Below are 21,226 nucleotides of genomic sequence, written 5' to 3'. Positions count from 1 at the left end.
TAATTATTTGATTAAAATTGAACAAATATCAAATAATACATTACGTCAAATGAATTTTGTCATCTACTAATAAAAAAATTTATATTCATTATTTTTCTCAATGTTGATTTTACTTTTAGTAAAATTTTTAATTGCTTTCTAAAATAATTCTTTGTTTTTGTCACTTATAATATAAAGAGACTGATAAAATTTCTCAAATATTTTTAATAAATACTTTAATTTAAAAAAAAATAGAAAATATTGCTTTTTCTTGCTTTTATAAACTAAAATTGCTTTTTGTTACTTTAAAATTTTCACTGCAAATTTTATTTAGAAATTTAAATTGCTATTTGGTGGTATAAAATATCACTAATTATTTGATTAAAATTGAACAAATATCAAATAATACACTACGTCAAATGTATTTTGTCATCTACTAATAAAAAAATTTATATTCATAATTTTTCTCAATATTGATTTTACTTTTAGTATAATTTTTAATTGCTTTTTAAAATAATTCTTTGTTTTTGTCACTTATAATTTAAAGAGACTGATAAAATTTCTCAAACATTTTTAATAAATGCTTTAATTAAAAAAAAATAGAAAATATTGCTTTTTCTTGCTTTTATAAACTAAAATTGCTTTTTGTTACTTTAAAAATTTCCCTCCAAATTTTATTTAGAAATTTAAATTGCTATTTGACTGTATAAAATATCACTATATATTTGATAGAAATTTAACAAATATCAAATAATACACTGCGTCAAATTAATTTTGTCATCTACTAATACTTACAATCATCTATAAATAGGTAAATTGCTTTGCTCCTTTGTGACTTATTTAATACTATATATATTTAAAATTATAAAAATATATCTTTTTATTTTTTAAATATAAATTAAAAATAAAATAAAACAAAATTTCTAATTGAAAAAAATAAAATAATTATATTAATAAATAGCTTAATAGTAATAAAAAAATAAATATTTAATATAAAAACTACACTAAATTATCAAGTTACTTATAATTGCTTAAAGTAACACCAATTATTTTTGCTTATTTATTTCTCCTAATTATATCCTAAATAAATCCTCAATATTTAGCCATTTATAATTAATTTTTAGTTTACAATAATTGATAAAAATTATGAAAAATCAGGTGGAAATTTAATTTAACTATTATATAAGCCCTGTTTAACCTCTTCTATTAAAATATGAAAAAAAAAATTTCATGAATAAAATAATTGCTTCAAAAATATTGAAGATGTAATTTTAATTTATACTAAGTATTTAAATTTATTGATCAATTATTAAGTTAAAATTCAAAAGAAAAATCAAAGATTAATGTATTGATGCAACAGATATTTTTTACAATAAAAAAATAACAGTTAATTTAAGCCTTTAAAAATTAATATTTTTATTTATTTATTTATTGATAATAATTTCAAATCTATACAGATGATAATTTCACTAGCCTTTTGATTTTTAAAGCTTTTATGTAGTGTTTATTATGTTCTTCCTCTGATGAGCACAAACTATATTTAAAATTTTATTTAATTTATTTTGAAAATATTTTAAATATACAATTAAAATATTAAGCTTGAAGATGTATATGGAATTTTTAAATTTGAATAAGCTATAAAAATATAAAATAAAAAAGTTTTTACTTATAAATTAGTATCAACACTTAAACATTTTTGCAATTCAACATTTCTCTCGACTTGAGTAATTTTTCATTATCACTAATTATATATTGGATAAAGCATCATAAATGAAAAAAAATAATTCTACTTGAAAATGCAATTCAAAGATCTTAAATTTGCTAAACTTGATAGACATTAATCCATTTTCAAATATCCTTCATCAGTAATTTTATTATTACTTTTTTTATAAAAATGCTAATATTAAATATAAAATTTAATCTAAATCTAATATTAATTTATTTTAATTAATCAAAATCTATTTTAACATTTTTTTTTATTATTTGAAAATAATAATAATTAAATACCTCAAACTAATACCTAAATTATTAATTTGATTGCAACTATTTAAACCTATTAAGATACCTTCTAAACCTTTATCACTAAATTAATTTGAGCTTTTTATATTAAAATAATTAAATATTTATATTACATTTTTAATGGATATCAAAAACTAATAATTTTGTAAAAAATTGCTTTAATAAAAATCTTCAAATCATCGCTAATAAATAGATTTCGATGACTATTTTTTAAAATTGCAAAGTGCTATATATAAAAAATAAATATTTGTCTTAAAAATCAATATAAATTTAACAATAATTACTGTAACAATAGTTTTAAATTGATTAGATTCTTACACTTGCTTAAGGCTAACCCAATATCAAAAATACCTTCATCACCAATTTAATTTTCTCTTTTAAATTTAAAAATATTTTATAAATTAATTTTTTCTATAATGCCATAAAACAGAATAATAATAAATTTAACTTACAGTAAACTCAAACATAAACATTTAATTTAGGTAAAATTGCTCAAACCTGCTGCTATACCAGACGCTCCTATATCTCCGATTTAATTATAACTTTTAAATTAAACAATTTTTGAAAAATCTAATAAATTATAATATGTGATAAAAAAATAAAAATATAAAAATATAAATTCAATTAATTTACTAAACCCATAATTCACAATCAATAAGTTTTTTACAAGATCTTAAACCTAAACCGAATGCTTATGCTCCTTCATTTTTGATTTCATTAAAACTTTTAATGAATATAATTAAATAATGTATTTGAATTTTATTTTTGATTTATATAAAATAGTAAAAGATTTGTCTAAAAAAATAATTTAATATTAATAAAACTCTTCTTTTAACTTTTTAAGATTTTAGATAAAATTATTTGAATAATATTTGTTAAAACGAGTAAACTTTACCCAATACTTATAAATAAATTAGAGAGTTCTGTGCACTTACTTAGAGATATGCCAAGAGCTTTTGCTCCTTCATTACCTATTTTCTGGTTTCTTTTATTAATGAAAAAGTATTCGAGTGAGCTATTTTGAGAATCTTCTCCAAATTTTATTTTGGATAAATAATGTTTTAATTAAAATCAAATAAATAAAGTTTTTTATTTGATAAATAAATGCATTAAATTTATGATAAATAAAGACAGACAACTTTCTCTTTAATTTTTCATTTATTTAAAATTAATTAAAAAATAAGTAAATGAATAAATAAATATTTACCCTAAATCTAATTTGAGATGAGTTATATTGCTTAAGTTTGATTTTTTAAACTTTTAATAATGTAAAGATTTTATATCATAATTAATGAATAAAAAGCATATTATTACTTCTTCTAAATCTGTGAATCTCTTATTTTATCCTTCCATTGTTTTTTTTTCGCTTTAATTTTTTATGTGATAATCAATTTATATTTATAAATAGATTTTTATTTTATAAATTTTAAGCTTAATAATTATGTAAGAAAATACCAAAATATTTAAAAAATAAAAAATTTTTGAATTATTTTAAAAAATTTATTGTATATTTATAATGATAATATATAAGTAATTAAATAAAGGGGTAATTTAGAGTGCATGTCACTATGTATGTGCAAGAATGTATGTGAATTATTTTTATTTTATCTATTTTTAAAGCTAAAAATGAATAAAAACTAAATTTCGAATTGAAAAAAAATAAAATAATCAAATTAATAAATAGCTTAATAACAATAAAAAAATAAATATTTAATATAAAGATAACAATTATTTTTGCTTATTCATTTCTCCTAATTATATTTTAAATAAATCTTCAATATTTTAGTCATTTTTAGTTTAAAAAGAAGGTGGAGGAAATTTTATAAAACTATAATTTAAGATCTGTTAGACCTCTTCTATCTATTTAAATAAGAAAAAAAAATATTGCAAGAATAAAACAATTGCTTCAAAAATATTTATTGAATATGTAATTTTAATTTATATTAAGTTTTTAAATTTATTGATCAAAAATTAAGTTAAAATTCAAAAGAAAAATCAAACATAAAAGTTTAGATTCAACAGAAATTATTTATAATAAAAAAATAGCAATGAATAAAAGACAATAAAAATAAATATTTATTAATAAATGAAAATAATTTCATTAATATAAAGATAATTTAACTAGCCTTTTGATTTTAAAAGCTTTTCTATAGTGTTTATTATCTTCTTCATCTGATGAGCATAAACTATATTTAAAATTTTATTTAAATTAATTTTGAAAACATTTTAAGCATACAATTAAAAAATTAAACTTGACGATGTATATGAAATTTTTTAATTTGAATAAGCTAAAAAATACTATGAGATGTAAAAATATAAAATAAAAAAGTTTGCTTTTACCAAAAACTTAGTCTAAGCACTTTAACATTTTTGCAATTCATCATTTCTCTCGACTTGAGTAATTTTTCATTATCACTAATTAATTATTTATTGGATAAAGCATCAAAAATGAAAATAAAATAATTCTACTTGAAAACACAAAGCAAAGATGTTAAATTTACTAAACTTGATAGACATTCGTCCATTTTCAAATACCCTTCATCAGTAATTTTATTTTTACTTTTTTTATTATTATATTAATTTTAAATATAAAAATAAACCAAAAATAAAAATTAAATTATCATAATTTAATAAAAATCTATTTTAGCATTTTTTTTATTTTCATTTATTTTTATTATTTGAAAATAAAAATAATTAAATACCTCAAGCTAAGACCTAAATCCTTAATTTGATTACAACTATTCAAACCTATTAGGAGGCCTGATAAGCCTTTATCACCAAATTAATTTGTGCTTTTTATATTAAAATAATTAGTATTAAATTTTTATTGAGTGGATTTCAAAAAGTTAATATTTTTGTAAAAAAAATTTCTTTAATAACTTTTAATACAAAAATTTCATTATTAAAATATATAAATTATTTGAAAACCTCCCTCCATACTTAGAGAATAAATATTTGTCTTAAATAAAGAAGGTAAAGTATAATAGTAGCAACATAAAAATATATTATAAATTTAATAATAATTATTTACTGTAACCATAGTTATAAATTGATTAGATTCTTACATTTACTTAAGGCTAACCCAATATCAAAAATACCTTCATCACCAATTTCATTTTTTCTATTAAATTTAAAAATATTTTATAAATTAATTTTTTCTATAATGCCATAAAACAGAATAAAATTAAATTTAACTTACAGTAAACTCAAACCTAAACTTGTAATTTAGGTAAAATTGCTCAAACCTGCTGCTATACCAGACGCTCCTATATCTCCGATTTAATTTTCACTTTTAAATTCAAAAATTTTTGAAAAAGCTAATAAATTAAAATACAAATAGATATAAAAATATAAATTCAATTAATTTACTAAATCCATAATTTACAATCAATGAGTTTTTTACAAGATCCTAAAGCTAAGCCGAATGCTTATGCTCCTTCATTTTTGATTTCATTCATACTTTTAATGAATATAGTTAAATAAAGTATTTGAATTTTTTAAATATTTATTTTTGATTTGTTTTGTAAAATAGTAAAAGAGTTGTTTAAAAAAATAATTTAATTTTAATAAAACTCTTCTTTTAACTATTTAAGATTTTAGATAAAATAAATTGAATAATATTTGTTAAAACCAATAAAGTTTACTAAATATAAATAATTAAATTAGTGAGTTCAGTGCACTTACTTAGAGATATACCAAGATCTTTTGCTCCTTCATCTCCTTTTATCTTGTTTCTTTTATTAATAAAAAAGTATTTGAGTGAGCTATTTTGAATTTTCTCCAAATTTTATTTTGGATAAATAATGTTTTAATTAAAATCAAATAAATAAAGTTTTTTATTTGATAAATAGATGCATTAAATTTATGATAAATAAAGACAACTTTCTCTTATATTTTTCATTTGTTTAAAATTAATTAAAAAATAAGTAAATGAATAAATAAATATTTACCCTAAATCTAATTAGAGATGAGTAATATTCCTTAAGTTTGATTTTTAAAACTTTTAATAATGTAAGGATTTTGTATCATAATTAATGAATAAAAAGCATATTATTACTTCTTTTAAATCTCCAAATCTCTTATTTTTTTCTTCCATTTTTTTTTTTAGCTTTATTTTTTTATGCTGATAGTCAATTAAAAATTTATTTATAAAATAATAAAAAATTTAATTAAGTTCTAAATAATATTTAATTATTACAAATAATAGACAGAATAAATAAATTATGAAAAATAATTAAAGTAGCAAAAAATTTAATTCTTGTATGTTTATTTCATTTCCAGGCTTTAAATTCTTGTAGATAGATGAAGGAAATCAAGAATTTAATTCCTGGATTTTCTAATTAATTTTTTTTATATTTATCATATTTTATGATTTTTAAATTTGTAATTCTAGAATAAATAAATTCTTTTGATTAAAATATATGTTATATTTAGTTATTAAAATAGAACTAGCAAAAATTTATTATTTATAAATTTAATGATAATATGGATGGCATTCTAAGGTTCTTAATAAAATGGAAATTGTTAAATAATTTTCTATTTTATTAGTTTTTCAAGATTAATTTATGTTAAAATTAATTAAGCATGCTTGATTAAATTTAAAAAAATGTATCTTAAATAATTTTTATTTGATTTTAAATATAAAATTATTGAGTTCTTTATGTTTTATAAAATTAAATTTAGAATATGAAAACATTAATAATTAAACAGATAGATTCAAAACTTAAAGAAATTTTAAGTATTTAGACTTTAATACTCAAAATATAAATAAAATTAATCATAAATTTTTAGTCTAGTTAGTGCCTATTGTTAAAAAAGAATGATTGATTTTAAATGCAAAATTATTTAACATAAAATGAATATAATTTACCAATTAAATATTGAAGTGATATTGCCTTATATAAAATATTAAAATGTATACAAATTTTTATTTGTTTGAGATCAATCTATTTGTATAATATTGATTGTATTATTATAAAGTAAATAGGTGATAAATATTATATTATTATACTTATAAATTGAGACATTCCAGCTGTTTTTATGTATGAATTAATTAAAGTATTTTGATTGCTTAAGAATTTTAATTAAAAATAGCTAGTAGCGCACAAAATCAATATTTTATAATAAATAAATAAAAAAACATTTATATTGTTAATTTAAAATAGCTAAAAACGCATAAAAATAATATTTTATAATGAATTAATATAAAACCAGCTCAGGCTAAATGCTTTATTTTTTTAAATATCGCATATTTAATAAGATAGCAAAATAATATAATTTTTCCATTAAAAATCTCTAACATTTATTTTTATGACTTTTAAAGTATCTCAAAAATAATCAGTTTTAAATAACATTATTTAAATATCCCTTTATATTTTAATAGTAAGTGAATATTTCTTTAACTTTTTTTTAAATATTTATTATTCTGTTTAATTCTTCAAATATTTTTTTTAATTTTATTATTTAAAAGCTTTTATTTAAATATTTAAAAAGACAGACATGTAAAAAATAAATTTGTACTGCTTTCAAAAATTTATTCTTTGGCATATTAATAATATGAAATGCTATTTAAAAGAAAATTTTAGTTTTTTTTAAAAATATTTCAATAATTCAGTTCTAATTACTTTAAATTAGAAAGAATTTGAATATTTTTGAAAGAAACTTTAAAAAAAAATGAATATATTTGATATCAGTAAAGGCTTAAACCTTTATTTAGTGCCTTATTAGAACTAAATTAATAAACAAGTCTATTTCCACTTTGAAAAGGAAATTAATAAAGAAATAGAATAGATTTGAAGTTTAATTTTTGAATTGGAATTAAAATATGTAATTTGAAATTTGTCTATTTTTAATTAATTTTTAATTAAAAATTCAATTCATTTTGGAGTAATTTCGACGTATTTAATTAGGAGTAGAAAAGATCTTTGAAATTTAATTAAAAATAATATATATGTTTAATGTAATTCATTTTTGTGGTGAAAAAAACTAATCAGATTTTTATAGGTCTTTACTCATTTTTTAATTAAGAAATTTAATCAAAATTCAAACAATTGATTAAAAAAGACTTTCCTTAACACAGACAAATTCAATATAAAAAATTAAAATCCAATAGATTACTAACACTTAAAACCTTATTTTAAAACATTATTTCTAAATAAATGAACTAAGAGCAATTCTAATAATAGAATTAAGTTAAATACCCACCACTAGCTCCTTAACCAGCTTAAACTGTTGGCGAACCTGTTTATTACATGGCGAATAATCCTTAATATTAATAATATTAGCAACAACCTGTGGTATAACCTTAAATGAACCAATAATAAATGATTAACAATCCTCAATATTAAGCATATCCATAATAATATCAACCTTAAATGTACTAATAACAACCATTTTCTAATTAACCTTAAATGTAACAGTAATAATAACTATCCTAACCATAAGCTGCTTAGTTGACAGCAAAACAAATTTGTGCAAATACTTCTGACCCAGTATCAGTGGTTTGTCCTAATTGCAACAAATATGTTTTAACAGATATTAAAAAAGTTAGACCACCAGGCTTGATCTCACTAGCCTTTAATACAGTAACTCTTGGATTAGTTTCAGCTACTAAAGATAAATTCCATTATTGCCCAAACTGCAACGCAGAAATAGGAGTATGCTAAGTCATAAAAGGCAAAAAAATTAAAAGAAAGTGATTTTTTACAATCTTAATAAATACTTTTAGTATTCATTTTTAATATATTTGATTGTATTGTCTTTCAATAGTTTCTATTATCTATCAATAAGTTTTTGGTTTACAAAAATTTAAAATTATTTTTTTATTAATTTATTGATTTGCTAAATTAAAATAAAGAGCTAAAAAAAATCATAAATATCACTTATTTATTATTTTTGATTAAAAAGCTTAAAAGGTCTAAAAAATTTTTAAATTGTTGGTGTATTTTAAATATAAATTTAGTTTAATTAATAGTATAAAAACGAATATAATTTTAAATTTTAATATCAATATATAAATAACTTAATTATTTATCTAATTTATTATAAATTTAGTATATAAATTATTTATTTTTTATTATAATATAATACAATTAATATTCAATCAAATCAAAAGTTATATCTACAATAATTTAAAAATCTCTTCAAATTAGCAGTCTTCTATATAAATTTTACAAACTGATCATAATGAAAAATTAAGAATAAAATTTTACCTTAAATAAATAGTATAAATCGCAAAAAGTAATACATTTTTTGTTTTATTTTCTTATTAAATTTAACTATTTATTTTATCAAAAAGAGTATTATTGCCCATTAAAAAATGTTGGAAACTTCTAAAAAATAATTGAGACACTGGTCGACTGGTTGACATGAAATAGTAAATATATGTTTATATAGAAAATGTTAAGAGCTATTAATTGATATATTATTGATCAATAGATCATATTTTTTAGTTGATAATTCAATATTACGGTAAAAAAAATCAGCAAAAAATTACAATAAAATTAATAAAATTTATCATGTATGAAATTTATTTATAAATGTTACAATTTTTTTTAATTCATATTTATGGGTATATTTATAGATTAAAAATTTTCTTATTTAAAAAAATTTACTTTTTAATAATTTATTTATTACAAAATATGGATTATATACCTAACAAAAAATATTATAAACCCGCTTTTATCAAAAAAATTTTAATTCAAAGCGATACTTTTTAAAAGCTATCTACCTATCAATCTAAATCATTTTATAAATCATAGTGTGACAAGGGTTGTAAAGAATAATCTAATTTTTAACTTATTTGCATTTATTTCATACATGCTATCATTTTTTTAACATTTTTATTTATTTTCATATTATCTGTAGATTTTAATCTTTAAATACATCTCCATTTAATACATTTTTTTAATTTTTATATTTATTTTTCTAGAAAAGACGTTATTACTAGCCAAATACAATAAAAGAAAAACAGCATGTTACATATCTAAATTATTAAGTAAAACACAACTCTAAAATCTTGAAAATTATTATCTTCATCCTAATTCTACTGCAAATACATTATAGACGAAAGAAGTATCATGTTTGAAATTATTATTGATATTGTTTCTAAATTATTTAAAAATGCTGAAATGAAAGGATTAAATCTTATTAAAGCCATAATATAAGAAAATAATGTTATAGAAATCATAATGAGACTAATCTAAGGATATTACTTCAAACACACATATAATAAAATGATCAAGCTTTTCACTAAAATTCTTACCATCTCCCAATAGAAAAATTTTGTTTTATATTCAATGTATAAAAACCCAAATGCAAACATGACTTTAACTTTATTTAGTCTCTTTCGTGATTAAATTAGCTTTGCAAAGACTACAAATGTAAAAACTACCAAAAATAAGATTAATATCACTAAGCTTAGACATTATATTCTATAGAGTTCTGGAGAGTTTCCACATTCCAAACTTAGGTCAATAAGAGAATAATATTTATCCTTGTCAAGTTTTAGACAAAAGAAACTACTAAGCGTTTTCTCTAATAGAATTGAGTAAAAAACTATCATAAACATATATATAAAAGTGAGGATAGACATATATAGGCTCCTTCTAAATAGCTTTCTTTTTAAAATAAATAAACAAATTGACACAAGAATTGTTAATGAGCAAATAAATATTGGGATCATAAATGTTAAAAGAAGTTCAGTGTATCCTATGTTAGTTGATTCAGGTTTATACTGAGAAATTAAGCAGTTTAAAGAGAGAAAAGAGGAGCTTAAGGGATTGTAGAGTAAAAACTAGAACTAAAATAAAGTAGAAAGTATATCCACTTTGGTGAATTAATTTGATATGAAATAAATTTAAGTATGAAATAGTAAAATCTTAATGTAAGTAGAAGTCAATGTCTATTGCTGCAATGTTTTCCGAATGAAAAAAATACCCATTTTAGATAAATAAAGTGCTAGAATTTCATTTTTAAGCTTTTTCAAGGTAGAATATAAAATAAATGGTAGACTAACCATCAAAATAGTTAGCAATACTATAATTTTTATAGTATTAGAAGATATTGAACTACACTTTACACATTAAAAGAAACCCACATTAGAAAATCTTTCATTCCAATAAGCACCATAAAGATCACAGTCCAAACATTAGGCTCCTACATGGCCTTCATAGCAAAGCTCATTTCCTATTCCACTACCTTTATTTAGAAATATTATAGTTAAATAAATAATTTTATTATCAATCAAATTTAAATAAATTTAATTTACCTCCTTAACAACTTGAGGGATTATTAGAACAATAGTAAATATCTTAAGACTCTACTGAATATATTGACCTCCAATATGATGATTTTAGTTCAGAGTAATTTCCATAACATTATGAAAAATATTCAACTTAACATTATTGACATACCCCATAGTAGCTTACCTTCATTTATTCACAGTATTAACACATGAATTGAGTGCTTGAATATTTATCTAAATATACTTTTTCCATTCCTTGCTCTTTACACCCATTATATATTTTATATTAACTTTCTTTTAAAGTATAAAGCTAGGCTAAATAAATCTAAATAGCTTCCAATTCTATTTCTTACTTACCACTAAGATATATCTCTTGCAGACCATAAAATAAAGGGAAAGTTGATAGAATAAAGTTGAGTAGGGGTTTAAGAAATAAAATTTTATGAAGGTGAAACTAAAAGTTAATAGAGATTACCAAAATTATTGTTATTTTTGTATTGATTATGCTATTCTCCATCTACTTCTATAGATAATCTTATAATATAGGTGAGTCCAGGAAACAAATATGAATTAATTTATGTAAATAAATTTTCATCATTAGAATTCATTTAATTTATTTCTAAAATTTCTAAGATTTTTAACTTTAAAGGAGATTTATTAGCTATATTAGCTGCTAAATAACCTTTATTTTATTCAAATGAGGTCTCATTTATATCACTATTTAACTCCTAAACAGCATATATAACACCACCTATTTAGCTACTGCACTCAATAAAATAGTTACGTTATGACCAAATTTTAGATACCCCAGAAATAGCACCCCCTAAATAATTGCTCCTGCACTATTTAAATGTAGTATCCTAAATCCTTATATTTTACTATTAATTAGTATTAAAAGTGTTAATAAAATGTAAGCAACCACCAAAAGTAATAGAAGACCATTTATTATTTTAGATTACTCCATAGAAAATTCATAATACGAGCCATCTAAAGTTAAGAATTATAAGTTACTTTTAGATAATAAATCTGCATCAACTGTTTAAAATGTGATATTATTTTATTTTAATTGTTGTTCTAATTCGATATAGAAAATTATAGATTATTTTTGGTCTGTGTCTATTTTTTTAAGTTAAATATTTTAAAAGATGCCATCGCCTACACTTTTTATATTAATTAGCGATTTTGAATTGATAAGTATTTATTATATATTAAAAAATTTTAATGAAAAAGATAAAATTTATTAAGCATTTATCAAATGTCCATAAAATGTTGTGTTTACTATATCAATATTATAGAAAGACAAATATTAAATATTTTCTAAATCAAGAAAGCTAGAATAAATTATTAAATTTGATAAGGACATACTTTTTATTTCAACATATTAAGAATTCAAGCATTAAATAATAGGTCCATTTATATTTTCACTTTTTAACACAGATATAGAATAAATATTAATAAATACTGTACTAAAAGATTTAATTAAACTTTCATAGTTATTAGATTAAATAGAGTCAGAAAATCCTTCTAAAGATATTTTATAGATATTAAAATATTTTATAAATTATACATCTAATTATAAAGAGCTATTACTATCATTTTTTTAATAAATCAATTCAATAATCAATAAATTATTTTATAAAATATTTTAATTAAACTATATGACTTCAATATATGATGAAGCAACAAAAGATGATTTGAATTATATCAAACTTATTAATATTGATCCTTCGCCAGATTCATTTCTTTAAATTTAAAATTTAGCAAATGTATTAAATATCTTCGTAAGAGAGGTATTAATATAACTTATATCTATATATATGGTCAAAATATGTACTTCATTAAGTGATTGAAAAATAAAATCCACAAAGCATTCATTAAATTGAATAAAACTTGCATTTAGTATCTTTTAAATCTTATTTATCATTAATTTATCATAACCATAAAAATATAATTAACACACTTAAGAGTTAATTAAGCTTATTTAATCTATTTAAATAATTGTAGAGGTGAATGAAATTGCTTATCTAATTTATCTGATGAAAAGATCTTTTAGAAATATTTAGCCTACAGTAATTTAATTAATATTATAGGCATTAATTAAATTTTAAAAGGACTTTATTGACTTAGAAATACTAATATTTTTTATTTTTAAATCTTATATTCTATTAAAAGATATTAACATATTCATATTTTAAGATTAAAGATTTTCTAAGTTAAGACTATTTATATTAACAACTTTGACATCCTAAATTATTATCTAAGAAAAAATATTCGAATCTTTTAAATTTAACTCAAAAGCTATTATATCTTAGTTTTCTACTATTATATTATTTCCTTAGCAAGAATAATTAATATTGTATTGATTTAGCTATTATATAATATACTTATCGCAATTTTCATCTCCAATTACCTTCATATTTAATTCATATTATGATTTTGTTTATAAAACAGAGAAAGCTAAAATTAATAGATAAAATTTTAAAAAGTACATTTTAATTATTTTTCCTATTTACTTATTTTTTTTACTTTAAATTAATTTGTTTTGGAATTAGTGAATTATTGATTATATGTTATTACCAACTCTCTGCTAATTAAACAATAAAAACAAAGATTATTTTATACCAATTAAGTTTGCAGAAGAAGAATTATTAGATTAATTTCTTATCACTTTTTAATTTCTATTAGAAATCCCTTTTTTCTATTTTGATCAAAAGTTAGCAGAAATTTTCCGATAAACTAATTAATTTACTGTAAACTGTAATATTCTTTTGTCCAAGTTAAAATCCAATTCAAAATAAAGAAGGACAGACTCCTCTTATTTAAAACTAAGTGAATTTGATAGCACTAATGATTTCTTAAACAAATTATTTTATAATAGGTTTAAAATTGATAATGTAATTTATATTAATTTTTATAAAAAATGATAATTGATTATATTTTTAGCATAATTTTATACTTTATTTTTATCATTAATTATAAAGAGACCCATAAAAACTGTTTGTTCATCCCTATTTTTAAAAAATGCTTTAATTTTTAAAAAATAGAAAATATTTTTTTTTTTGCTTTTAAATCTAAAAATTACTTTTTTTTGCTTTAAAAAGTAAGTTACAGTTATTGTTATTGTTATTATTTTAATAGTTAAAACACATTATTTATAAAGCTATGCAAGCAAATAGAGTTTATTAGTTATATACTAAAATAATATTTATACATATTATATTTATGAAGCCTTTTTATGATGTAATTTTCCATTTCTTGTGCAATTTCCTCACATTTTTTAAGCAAATTAGATAAAAATTGAGGGTAATCAGGTTTGTCTCTAGTAAGCAGAGCAATAAAATTAATATATCTTATATGTGAGTTAATAAGTTCATCATTAAGATCATTTTTAGGATAACAAGGATTGTCTACATGTTTTCATAGGGGACTAAAGAATTCAAAACAAAGAGGTCATCTTCATCTAGGGTGACTTCAGCCTTAGTATAATTATTTTAATTCATAAAAACTACAAAAACACTTTGATAGGGTTGAGAACATGGTAGTTTTCTTTATTATTTTAGTAATTCTTATTTTATAATATAATTTAAAGCTAAATTTTATTTAGAAATTAAAAAAATTTTTATCTGATGGTAAAAAATAATCTAAAAAATCAGTAGTATTAATTAGTTCATATTTCGTCTTAAAAGTACATATAATCAAAGTAAATTATGAGCAATAATTTTTTAAAATAAAATGGAATAGTTTCAAAATAAGTAAAACTGGGATAATATGAGGTTCTATATAAAACTATTTGTGAAACCGCTTTAATGCCTTATGCTATGATATCTATTATGGGCATCAAAGCTCTCAAAAAAAATATCTCTGACTGAGATTTCAAAGATCGATCATTAAGCTAGATAGGATGAAATCTTAAAAGTATTATCAAGCATTTTTTAATTTCATTTTAATTATCCAATATTTCGTTCCTTTTGCAATTCTTATTTTTATTCTTATATTTGTTTCACAAAATAAATTTTTTTAAATTTAAATATTATTTATATTTGCTAAAAAATATGTTTTTTATATCATAAATTGCATATATAAAATTATATTTGCTCCACATTAAAATTTAGCTTCATATTTAATTAATCTATTTATTCTTCCAATAGTGTATTAAATTTATATCAATGTTTTATGAAATTGCTTTAGTAACTTAATCAAAGTCTTTTAAAGAAAATTAAATTAAATATTAGAAACATTTATTTATTGCTTTTAACAATCAATCATTTTAATATTAAAATTCAATGATAATTTGTAATATTTATTAACTAATCATCATACTCTATTTTACTATTCATAAAAAAAACCAGTTAATAATAATTAATTTGTCAATATAAATATATATATATATTGATTTGATTCTGTATTCATAGAGCATTAATAGAAATTAATAGAAATTTGTTTTTCTATTTCTGAGTTAATTAATTTTTCTTTCTTTTGAAAGGGTTTTTAAGTAAAAAAAAATGTGTTTAATTAAGAAATAGACAAATCTTTAATAATCAATTAAAAAATTCATTCAAAAAACAATGATTATTTATCCTTTCAAAAATTTCATCAGATTTTAATATCGTTACTTTAATTTCAATAAGTAATTCTGATTTTTTAAAATGCTTCCATTTAAATGGCATTCTTTTAAAAAGTAACTCTTCGAATTACTAATAATTAAAATTTAACAAACAAATTGATAAAAGCTAAAATACGCAAAAAACTCATTAACAAAATGTATTAAGACCCATACTTTCCATAATAAGCTAAATATCCACCTTTACCTCCTTAACCTGCTACTACAAATGGTGGTTTCGATTAATAAATGATGTATAATGGTTATAATTAACAATAATAATTCGGTTCTTAGTCTTAAATGTGCTAATAATAGCAATAATACTAATAATAATAACTATCCAATTAACCTCAAATAGATTAGAAATAAAATGGTTATAACTAATAGTATTATCAATAACCTCAATCTTATTAACCCTAAATGTACTAACAATAGGAGTATAATAATTAGACCTAATTATAGTAATAATAATAGCAATAAGGAAATCAACTAAGTGCTAAGCAAATATGTGCAAAGGCTTCTGAACCAGTATAAGTAGTTTGCCCTAAATGTAATAAATTAGTTGTCACTGACATAAAATACTAAAGAGCGCCAGGATTAATCGGTTTAGCTACCGCAACTTTAACTCTTGGAACAGTTAAGGCTGTCAAAGATAAATTTCACTCTTGCCCCAACTGTAATGAAGATTTAGGAGTATGCAAATTCATAGAAAGCAAGAATTCCAAAAAAAGAAGATGGTGAAAAGTATCTAGTAAAATATTGCTCTGAAATTAGCATTTTATAAATAAAAATTATTAGTTTTAAATATTTTACTTTATATTTTATTTTTGTAACATAATAATGATATTACTTACTAATTAAAAAAAATAAATTTTTTAGAAAAAATGAATTTTTTAAAAACTATTATAAAATATAATATATTATTATTATTCGTGTATGTAGTCTTAAAAAAGGCAGTACTCTAGCGTACTATATATATATATATATATATAGAAGATATAAATAGTACTTACTCATTTCATGCCAAGTAAGAAAAATCAAATGGTTACCACTGACAGGTCAAATTAAATAATAAAATTATATATAAAATTGATATGAATGATTAAATTATAATTTAATTAGCTTTAATATTTTTGTGTTAACTACATAACTATAAAAATGAATACATAAATTCATATATTTTTTACAATCAATTTTATTAAATAATTAAAATTTTTAGCAAAAATAATACAATTAATAGAAAAAATATCTATTTTTAACTAAATGTTATCAAAAAGCTTTATATTAAAAAAGATCAAATTATCCATAGATTCTCATATTTAATATTTTTGAAATAGACTTTATTGGTGTAAATAAATCCAATCCTTTAGATTATTTATTAGCAATATATAATATAAATTAATTATTTTTAGCATTAAATAAAAAATTATTTGCTTTATAAATATAGATAAATAAGTTTTTGAAAATATGTTCACTTTTCATAATAAAAGATTAGCTAGCTACTCTTAAATATTAACAAAAAACAAATATTCTAATATGTAATCATGATACTATTAATTAATGCATATGTTTTTGTTTATGAATTCGTTGAGAAAAACTAAAGTCGCTCTTTGTTTCTTCATAATATTTTAATAATTTGATTAATTTGTTAAATTAATAGGTAAAAGAATAATTAGTAAAATAAGGTAGATCTAATGGAATAAATCAGCTAAAATCAATAGCAACACGAAATGGTAAAGTTGAAGCTACTTCAGCATATCCAAAATAGATAGAAAATTAGATAGATGTATGCAGATAAGGGTATTTAAATGCTTCAAAAACAAGAGTTGCTTAGTAAATTGCATTTTTTTAATTTCCATAATTATTTGATGATATTCAACTATCAGAGTATCATTTTTTTAAATTTAAGGCCTCCTATCAATTTAAAGCCATAAATCAAAACATTTTTTAGTATAAGCAGCATTAATCATTATTTATTCTAAAAATCCCAAAAGTTTCTGACATTAATGAACCTACATTGAGTAAAGCCTAAAATATGGTTTACAAAGATATGAAGAGCGAGTTATTGCAAAAAGGATATGATGAATTTAGATTTTTAGGGTTAAGGAGCTCAAGGATTAGTTGTATTAGCAAAGGAAAAATCAACTAACAAGAGGTATGCTATCAAAGGAATTCCTATTAAAGATTCAAAGGACAATGTTGATCAAGTTATTTTAGGTTAAGTTTAGTAAGAAATCTAAATGCTCAATTAATGCAAGGGCTCTCCTTATGTAGCCAATCTTCTACACAAGATAGAAGGAAATGATTATATCTTCTTAGTCCTTACCGAATGTTTAGGTATATATCATTCATTACCTTCAAAATTTTATAGCATCCATCTCTTAATGCATAAATTAAATGGAATATCTCGATAAAAAATAGGAACATTGAGTGATATTATTAAGAATACCTAAAATTAAAGATTGAATGAGTTATCTGCTATTAAATACACAAAGGATATTGCAGAGGGTCTTTACTTTATTCATTCTAAGAAATGCTTAGTTAATGATCTGAAGATGGATAATATCCTAATTGATTACAATGGAAACGCAGTTGTTTGTAAATCTTTCATTGATATTTGATTAATTGTATTATTCTAATCTTAAATTTAATAAAATTAATTAATTAATAAGCTGATTTTGGATTTGCAGATAATCTCACTTAATAATCTGGATATGCTTTTGATGAATATGTAAAGTCCTTTTTACATCTCAAAATAAGAAATGAAGCTATGATACTTATTTATATTTATATTAATTCATCTAAAGAAAGGAAATATTATATTCCAAGCTCCAGAATGTTATGATCCCTCAAAATTTGATATTTACTCTGAGGAATACAAGAACTTAGGAGTAGCTGTAAAGTAAAAACCAAGTCAAAGAGTATTTTATAGATAAAAACTTATAAATATTATTAAAATTTATAATATTAATTTGAAGAGTGAAGCATGTTCTTTAGGTAATTAATTGAAATATACACATGAATCATTCATGAATTTATAGATGTATCTCTTGTAAATGTTTTTTTTTTGGTTAATAGGTTATTTGTTATATACAATGATTTCAGGATTTTAAGCGAATTTAGTTTTTAGCAAGCACCAACCTTTGCAATATAATGCAGACTTCTAAAACCTTGCTTATGAGAAATAGCTTCGATACATAATTGATGGATTGACAAAATTCATTCCAAGAGAGAGGTTAAAGGTTAAGGAAGCTTTAATAGTATTAAAAGGAATTGTTTCTTTTGAATTTGATTTAGAAAGCAAATTTATTGAAGTTATGGATGATGCAGAAGCTCAGTAATACATCAGATAGTTTAGATAAGACATTGAATATGTTCAGGGTTTTGAGAATAAATTTTACCCAATCATGTACTTTTTTAATTCCTTTTATAAAAATATTAAATAAATTTTTTTAAAGTAAAAATGAAAAGGAATTAGTCTAATATCTCAATTCTTAGATTGATGGATAAAAATAAAAACATGTTGATTTTATTACTTAATAAAGATAGATATTTGTTTAATCTGCTTTAATTTTTTAATGAAAAATAGGAGGCAGTTATTAATGAATTAAACTAATAAATAAAGGAAATGTAAAAAGTAATAGATGGTTTGTTAAATCAATAGGAGAAATAGGGAAATTAAAAATAGAATATTTAACCTTTTTTTTCAAATTAATAAGCAAGTTCTTAATAGGTTTTCTAGAAATAGCCAGTATAAGGTCACCAAGATTAAATCTAGAATCAAAAAATAGAAAAAAAATCAGACGTTCAGAATAATTAGCAAAATCAAGAGCAAATAAAGATTGATTAATAAGCTAGCAAAAAACCAACCAAGTAATTTATTTATTTCATCAACTTGTATGAAGAAACAATAAATTACTTGATTTATGACTAAGAATAAAACTGGCAATTTTTATTTTATCTTGAAATGGAAATCTTAATAAGTTTAATTTAAAAAATGAGCTTTTACTTTAACTAAATACAAAAAGCAAAACAAAACAAAGCAAATAGCCTTTTTAAGTTATCTATTCCTATTAAGCATTACTTATTTGGAACCCAAAAAATGAGAAGCATGATTTCAAATATAATCATATAACTTTCTTTAGAAAGCACAAAAAGAAAAAGAATAAAATTTTTCAAAATCAAAAATTTGTTTATAGCTATTCTCGCAAAATTGTTTCTTGAGTTAGAAATATTGACTTAGTAAAATAATAAATACTATAGGGTTCGAAATTGATATTAATACAGAAAGTTTTAAGAAAAAGTAGTAAGTGAAAAAAATAACAGCATAATTTGAAAAACTAGAGTATTTTTTTAGGACCCTACTTATTTGTATTCTATAAAACAAAATTCAAAAGAATATTTTATAGTTACTTTATTTAATGATTAATTCAGAACTGAAAATGTCATTTTGATAATTAAACAGTGTTTTTTTTTTTTTAAGCTTTTAACTATTTTAAATTAGTGTCTAAAATTCTCAAATAAAAAGTTAACTAAGAAGGCCAAATGTCTTTAAAATATTTTTATAACTTAAATAATATTTTTTAGAATGAGATTTTTGATTTCTATTATTTATAAAATAGGATGTATTTGACTCAATTATGTTTATGGTTATTAAATTATGGATCCTTTTTTGTAATAAATAATACAATACAGCAAGTATTTTCCTAATGTTTCTGATTATTTTTATAATCTTATACTTCTTCTTCATATGCAATAATAGAGGGTAAGATTTTTACTTTATGATAATCAGTTAAGATAATGTTAATATTAATCCTTAAATAAATATATAAATAAATAGATAGTATGATTTTCTAATTTCTACTCATTCAACGAATTAACTCAATCACTTTCAAATTTAAAATAGTCTGTAAATTTTGAATAATTTACACATTTTAGTGCAATTTCTATTCTGATATACTCAACTACCTTTATATATTAAAATAGCAGGTATTTATTACCTTTTATTTTAGATTTTCAATTCTCAAATATTTTTTAATAAAAGGGAGTAATTAATAAATATAAATCAAATCTTTTACTTAGAATCAAAGATGCTCAACTAATTAATTATTTTAAATATTCAAAAAAGTTGGTAATAAATAAATATGATTGAAATATTTTACTTAGAATCCTAGATGCTCAATTAATTAATTATTTTAAATATTCAAAAAAGCCAGTAATAAATAAATATGATTGAAATATTTTACTTAGAATCCTAGATGCTCAATTAATTAATTATTTTAAATATTCAAAAAAGCTTGTAATAAATAAATATGATTGAAATATTTTAGTAGACTAAAAGATGCTCAATTAATTAATTAATTAAAATATAAAAAATAGGATGT

General features: G+C 20.1%; 7 protein-coding genes across 7 annotated transcripts; 4 read left to right on the top strand and 3 right to left on the bottom strand. All coding sequences in view use genetic code 6, as the record gives it.

Moving 5' to 3' along the window:
* Positions 1-1,299: 1,299 nt before the first annotated feature.
* TTHERM_01138270 (cyclic nucleotide-binding domain protein, putative) lies at positions 1,300-6,188 on the bottom strand. Its single transcript, XM_001008554.2, has 10 exons — positions 6,056-6,188; positions 5,949-5,998; positions 5,643-5,732; positions 5,368-5,457; positions 5,198-5,287; positions 5,030-5,119; positions 4,701-4,790; positions 4,468-4,557; positions 1,646-1,720; positions 1,300-1,513 (listed from the first exon to the last, which is right to left on the bottom strand). The coding sequence occupies exons 1-10, from the start codon at positions 6,092-6,094 to the stop codon at positions 1,423-1,425; spliced, it is 795 nt and encodes a 264-aa protein (XP_001008554.2). The 5' UTR covers positions 6,095-6,188; the 3' UTR covers positions 1,300-1,422.
* Positions 6,189-8,087: 1,899 nt separating this feature from the next.
* On the top strand, positions 8,088-8,696 carry TTHERM_01138260 (LITAF-like zinc ribbon domain protein; the record flags this gene model as incomplete). The annotated part of the gene is made up of 1 exon (XM_001008553.4): positions 8,088-8,696. The coding sequence occupies exon 1, from the start codon at positions 8,157-8,159 to the stop codon at positions 8,694-8,696; it is 540 nt and encodes a 179-aa protein (XP_001008553.3). The 5' UTR covers positions 8,088-8,156.
* Positions 8,697-10,407: 1,711 nt separating this feature from the next.
* TTHERM_001138247 (transmembrane protein, putative) lies at positions 10,408-11,371 on the bottom strand (the record flags this gene model as incomplete). Its single annotated transcript, XM_012795742.1, has 3 exons — positions 10,408-10,533; positions 11,071-11,196; positions 11,267-11,371. The coding sequence occupies 3 exons, from the start codon at positions 11,369-11,371 to the stop codon at positions 10,408-10,410; spliced, it is 357 nt and encodes a 118-aa protein (XP_012651196.1).
* A 2,873-nt stretch (positions 11,372-14,244) lies between these two features.
* On the bottom strand, positions 14,245-14,913 carry TTHERM_001138243 (transmembrane protein, putative; the record flags this gene model as incomplete). Its single annotated transcript, XM_012795741.1, has 1 exon — positions 14,245-14,913. One exon carries the CDS (start codon positions 14,911-14,913, stop codon positions 14,245-14,247), a length of 669 nt encoding a protein of 222 aa, XP_012651195.1.
* Positions 14,914-15,971: 1,058 nt separating this feature from the next.
* TTHERM_01138240 (LITAF-like zinc ribbon domain protein) lies at positions 15,972-16,583 on the top strand (the record flags this gene model as incomplete). The annotated part of the gene is made up of 1 exon (XM_001008551.2): positions 15,972-16,583. Exon 1 carries the CDS (start codon positions 16,002-16,004, stop codon positions 16,581-16,583), a length of 582 nt encoding a protein of 193 aa, XP_001008551.1. The 5' UTR covers positions 15,972-16,001.
* A 353-nt stretch (positions 16,584-16,936) lies between these two features.
* On the top strand, positions 16,937-17,843 carry TTHERM_001138234 (hypothetical protein; the record flags this gene model as incomplete). Its single annotated transcript, XM_012795740.1, has 4 exons — positions 16,937-17,107; positions 17,152-17,380; positions 17,435-17,675; positions 17,837-17,843. 4 exons carry the CDS (start codon positions 16,937-16,939, stop codon positions 17,841-17,843), a joined length of 648 nt encoding a protein of 215 aa, XP_012651194.1.
* Positions 17,844-17,920: 77 nt separating this feature from the next.
* Positions 17,921-20,118, top strand: TTHERM_01138230 (Serine/Threonine kinase domain protein; the record flags this gene model as incomplete). The annotated part of the gene is made up of 8 exons (XM_001008550.2): positions 17,921-18,179; positions 18,264-18,440; positions 18,515-18,573; positions 18,650-18,763; positions 18,821-18,839; positions 18,921-19,251; positions 19,301-19,364; positions 19,432-20,118. The coding sequence occupies 8 exons, from the start codon at positions 17,921-17,923 to the stop codon at positions 20,116-20,118; spliced, it is 1,710 nt and encodes a 569-aa protein (XP_001008550.2).
* Positions 20,119-21,226: the final 1,108 nt, after the last annotated feature.

This window comes from Tetrahymena thermophila, assembly GCF_000189635.1.
Source record: "Tetrahymena thermophila SB210 genomic scaffold scf_8254800, whole genome shotgun sequence".
In the NCBI taxonomy this organism is placed as follows: domain Eukaryota; phylum Ciliophora; class Oligohymenophorea; order Hymenostomatida; family Tetrahymenidae; genus Tetrahymena; species Tetrahymena thermophila.
This window is presented reverse-complemented; position numbering and strand designations above follow the sequence as displayed.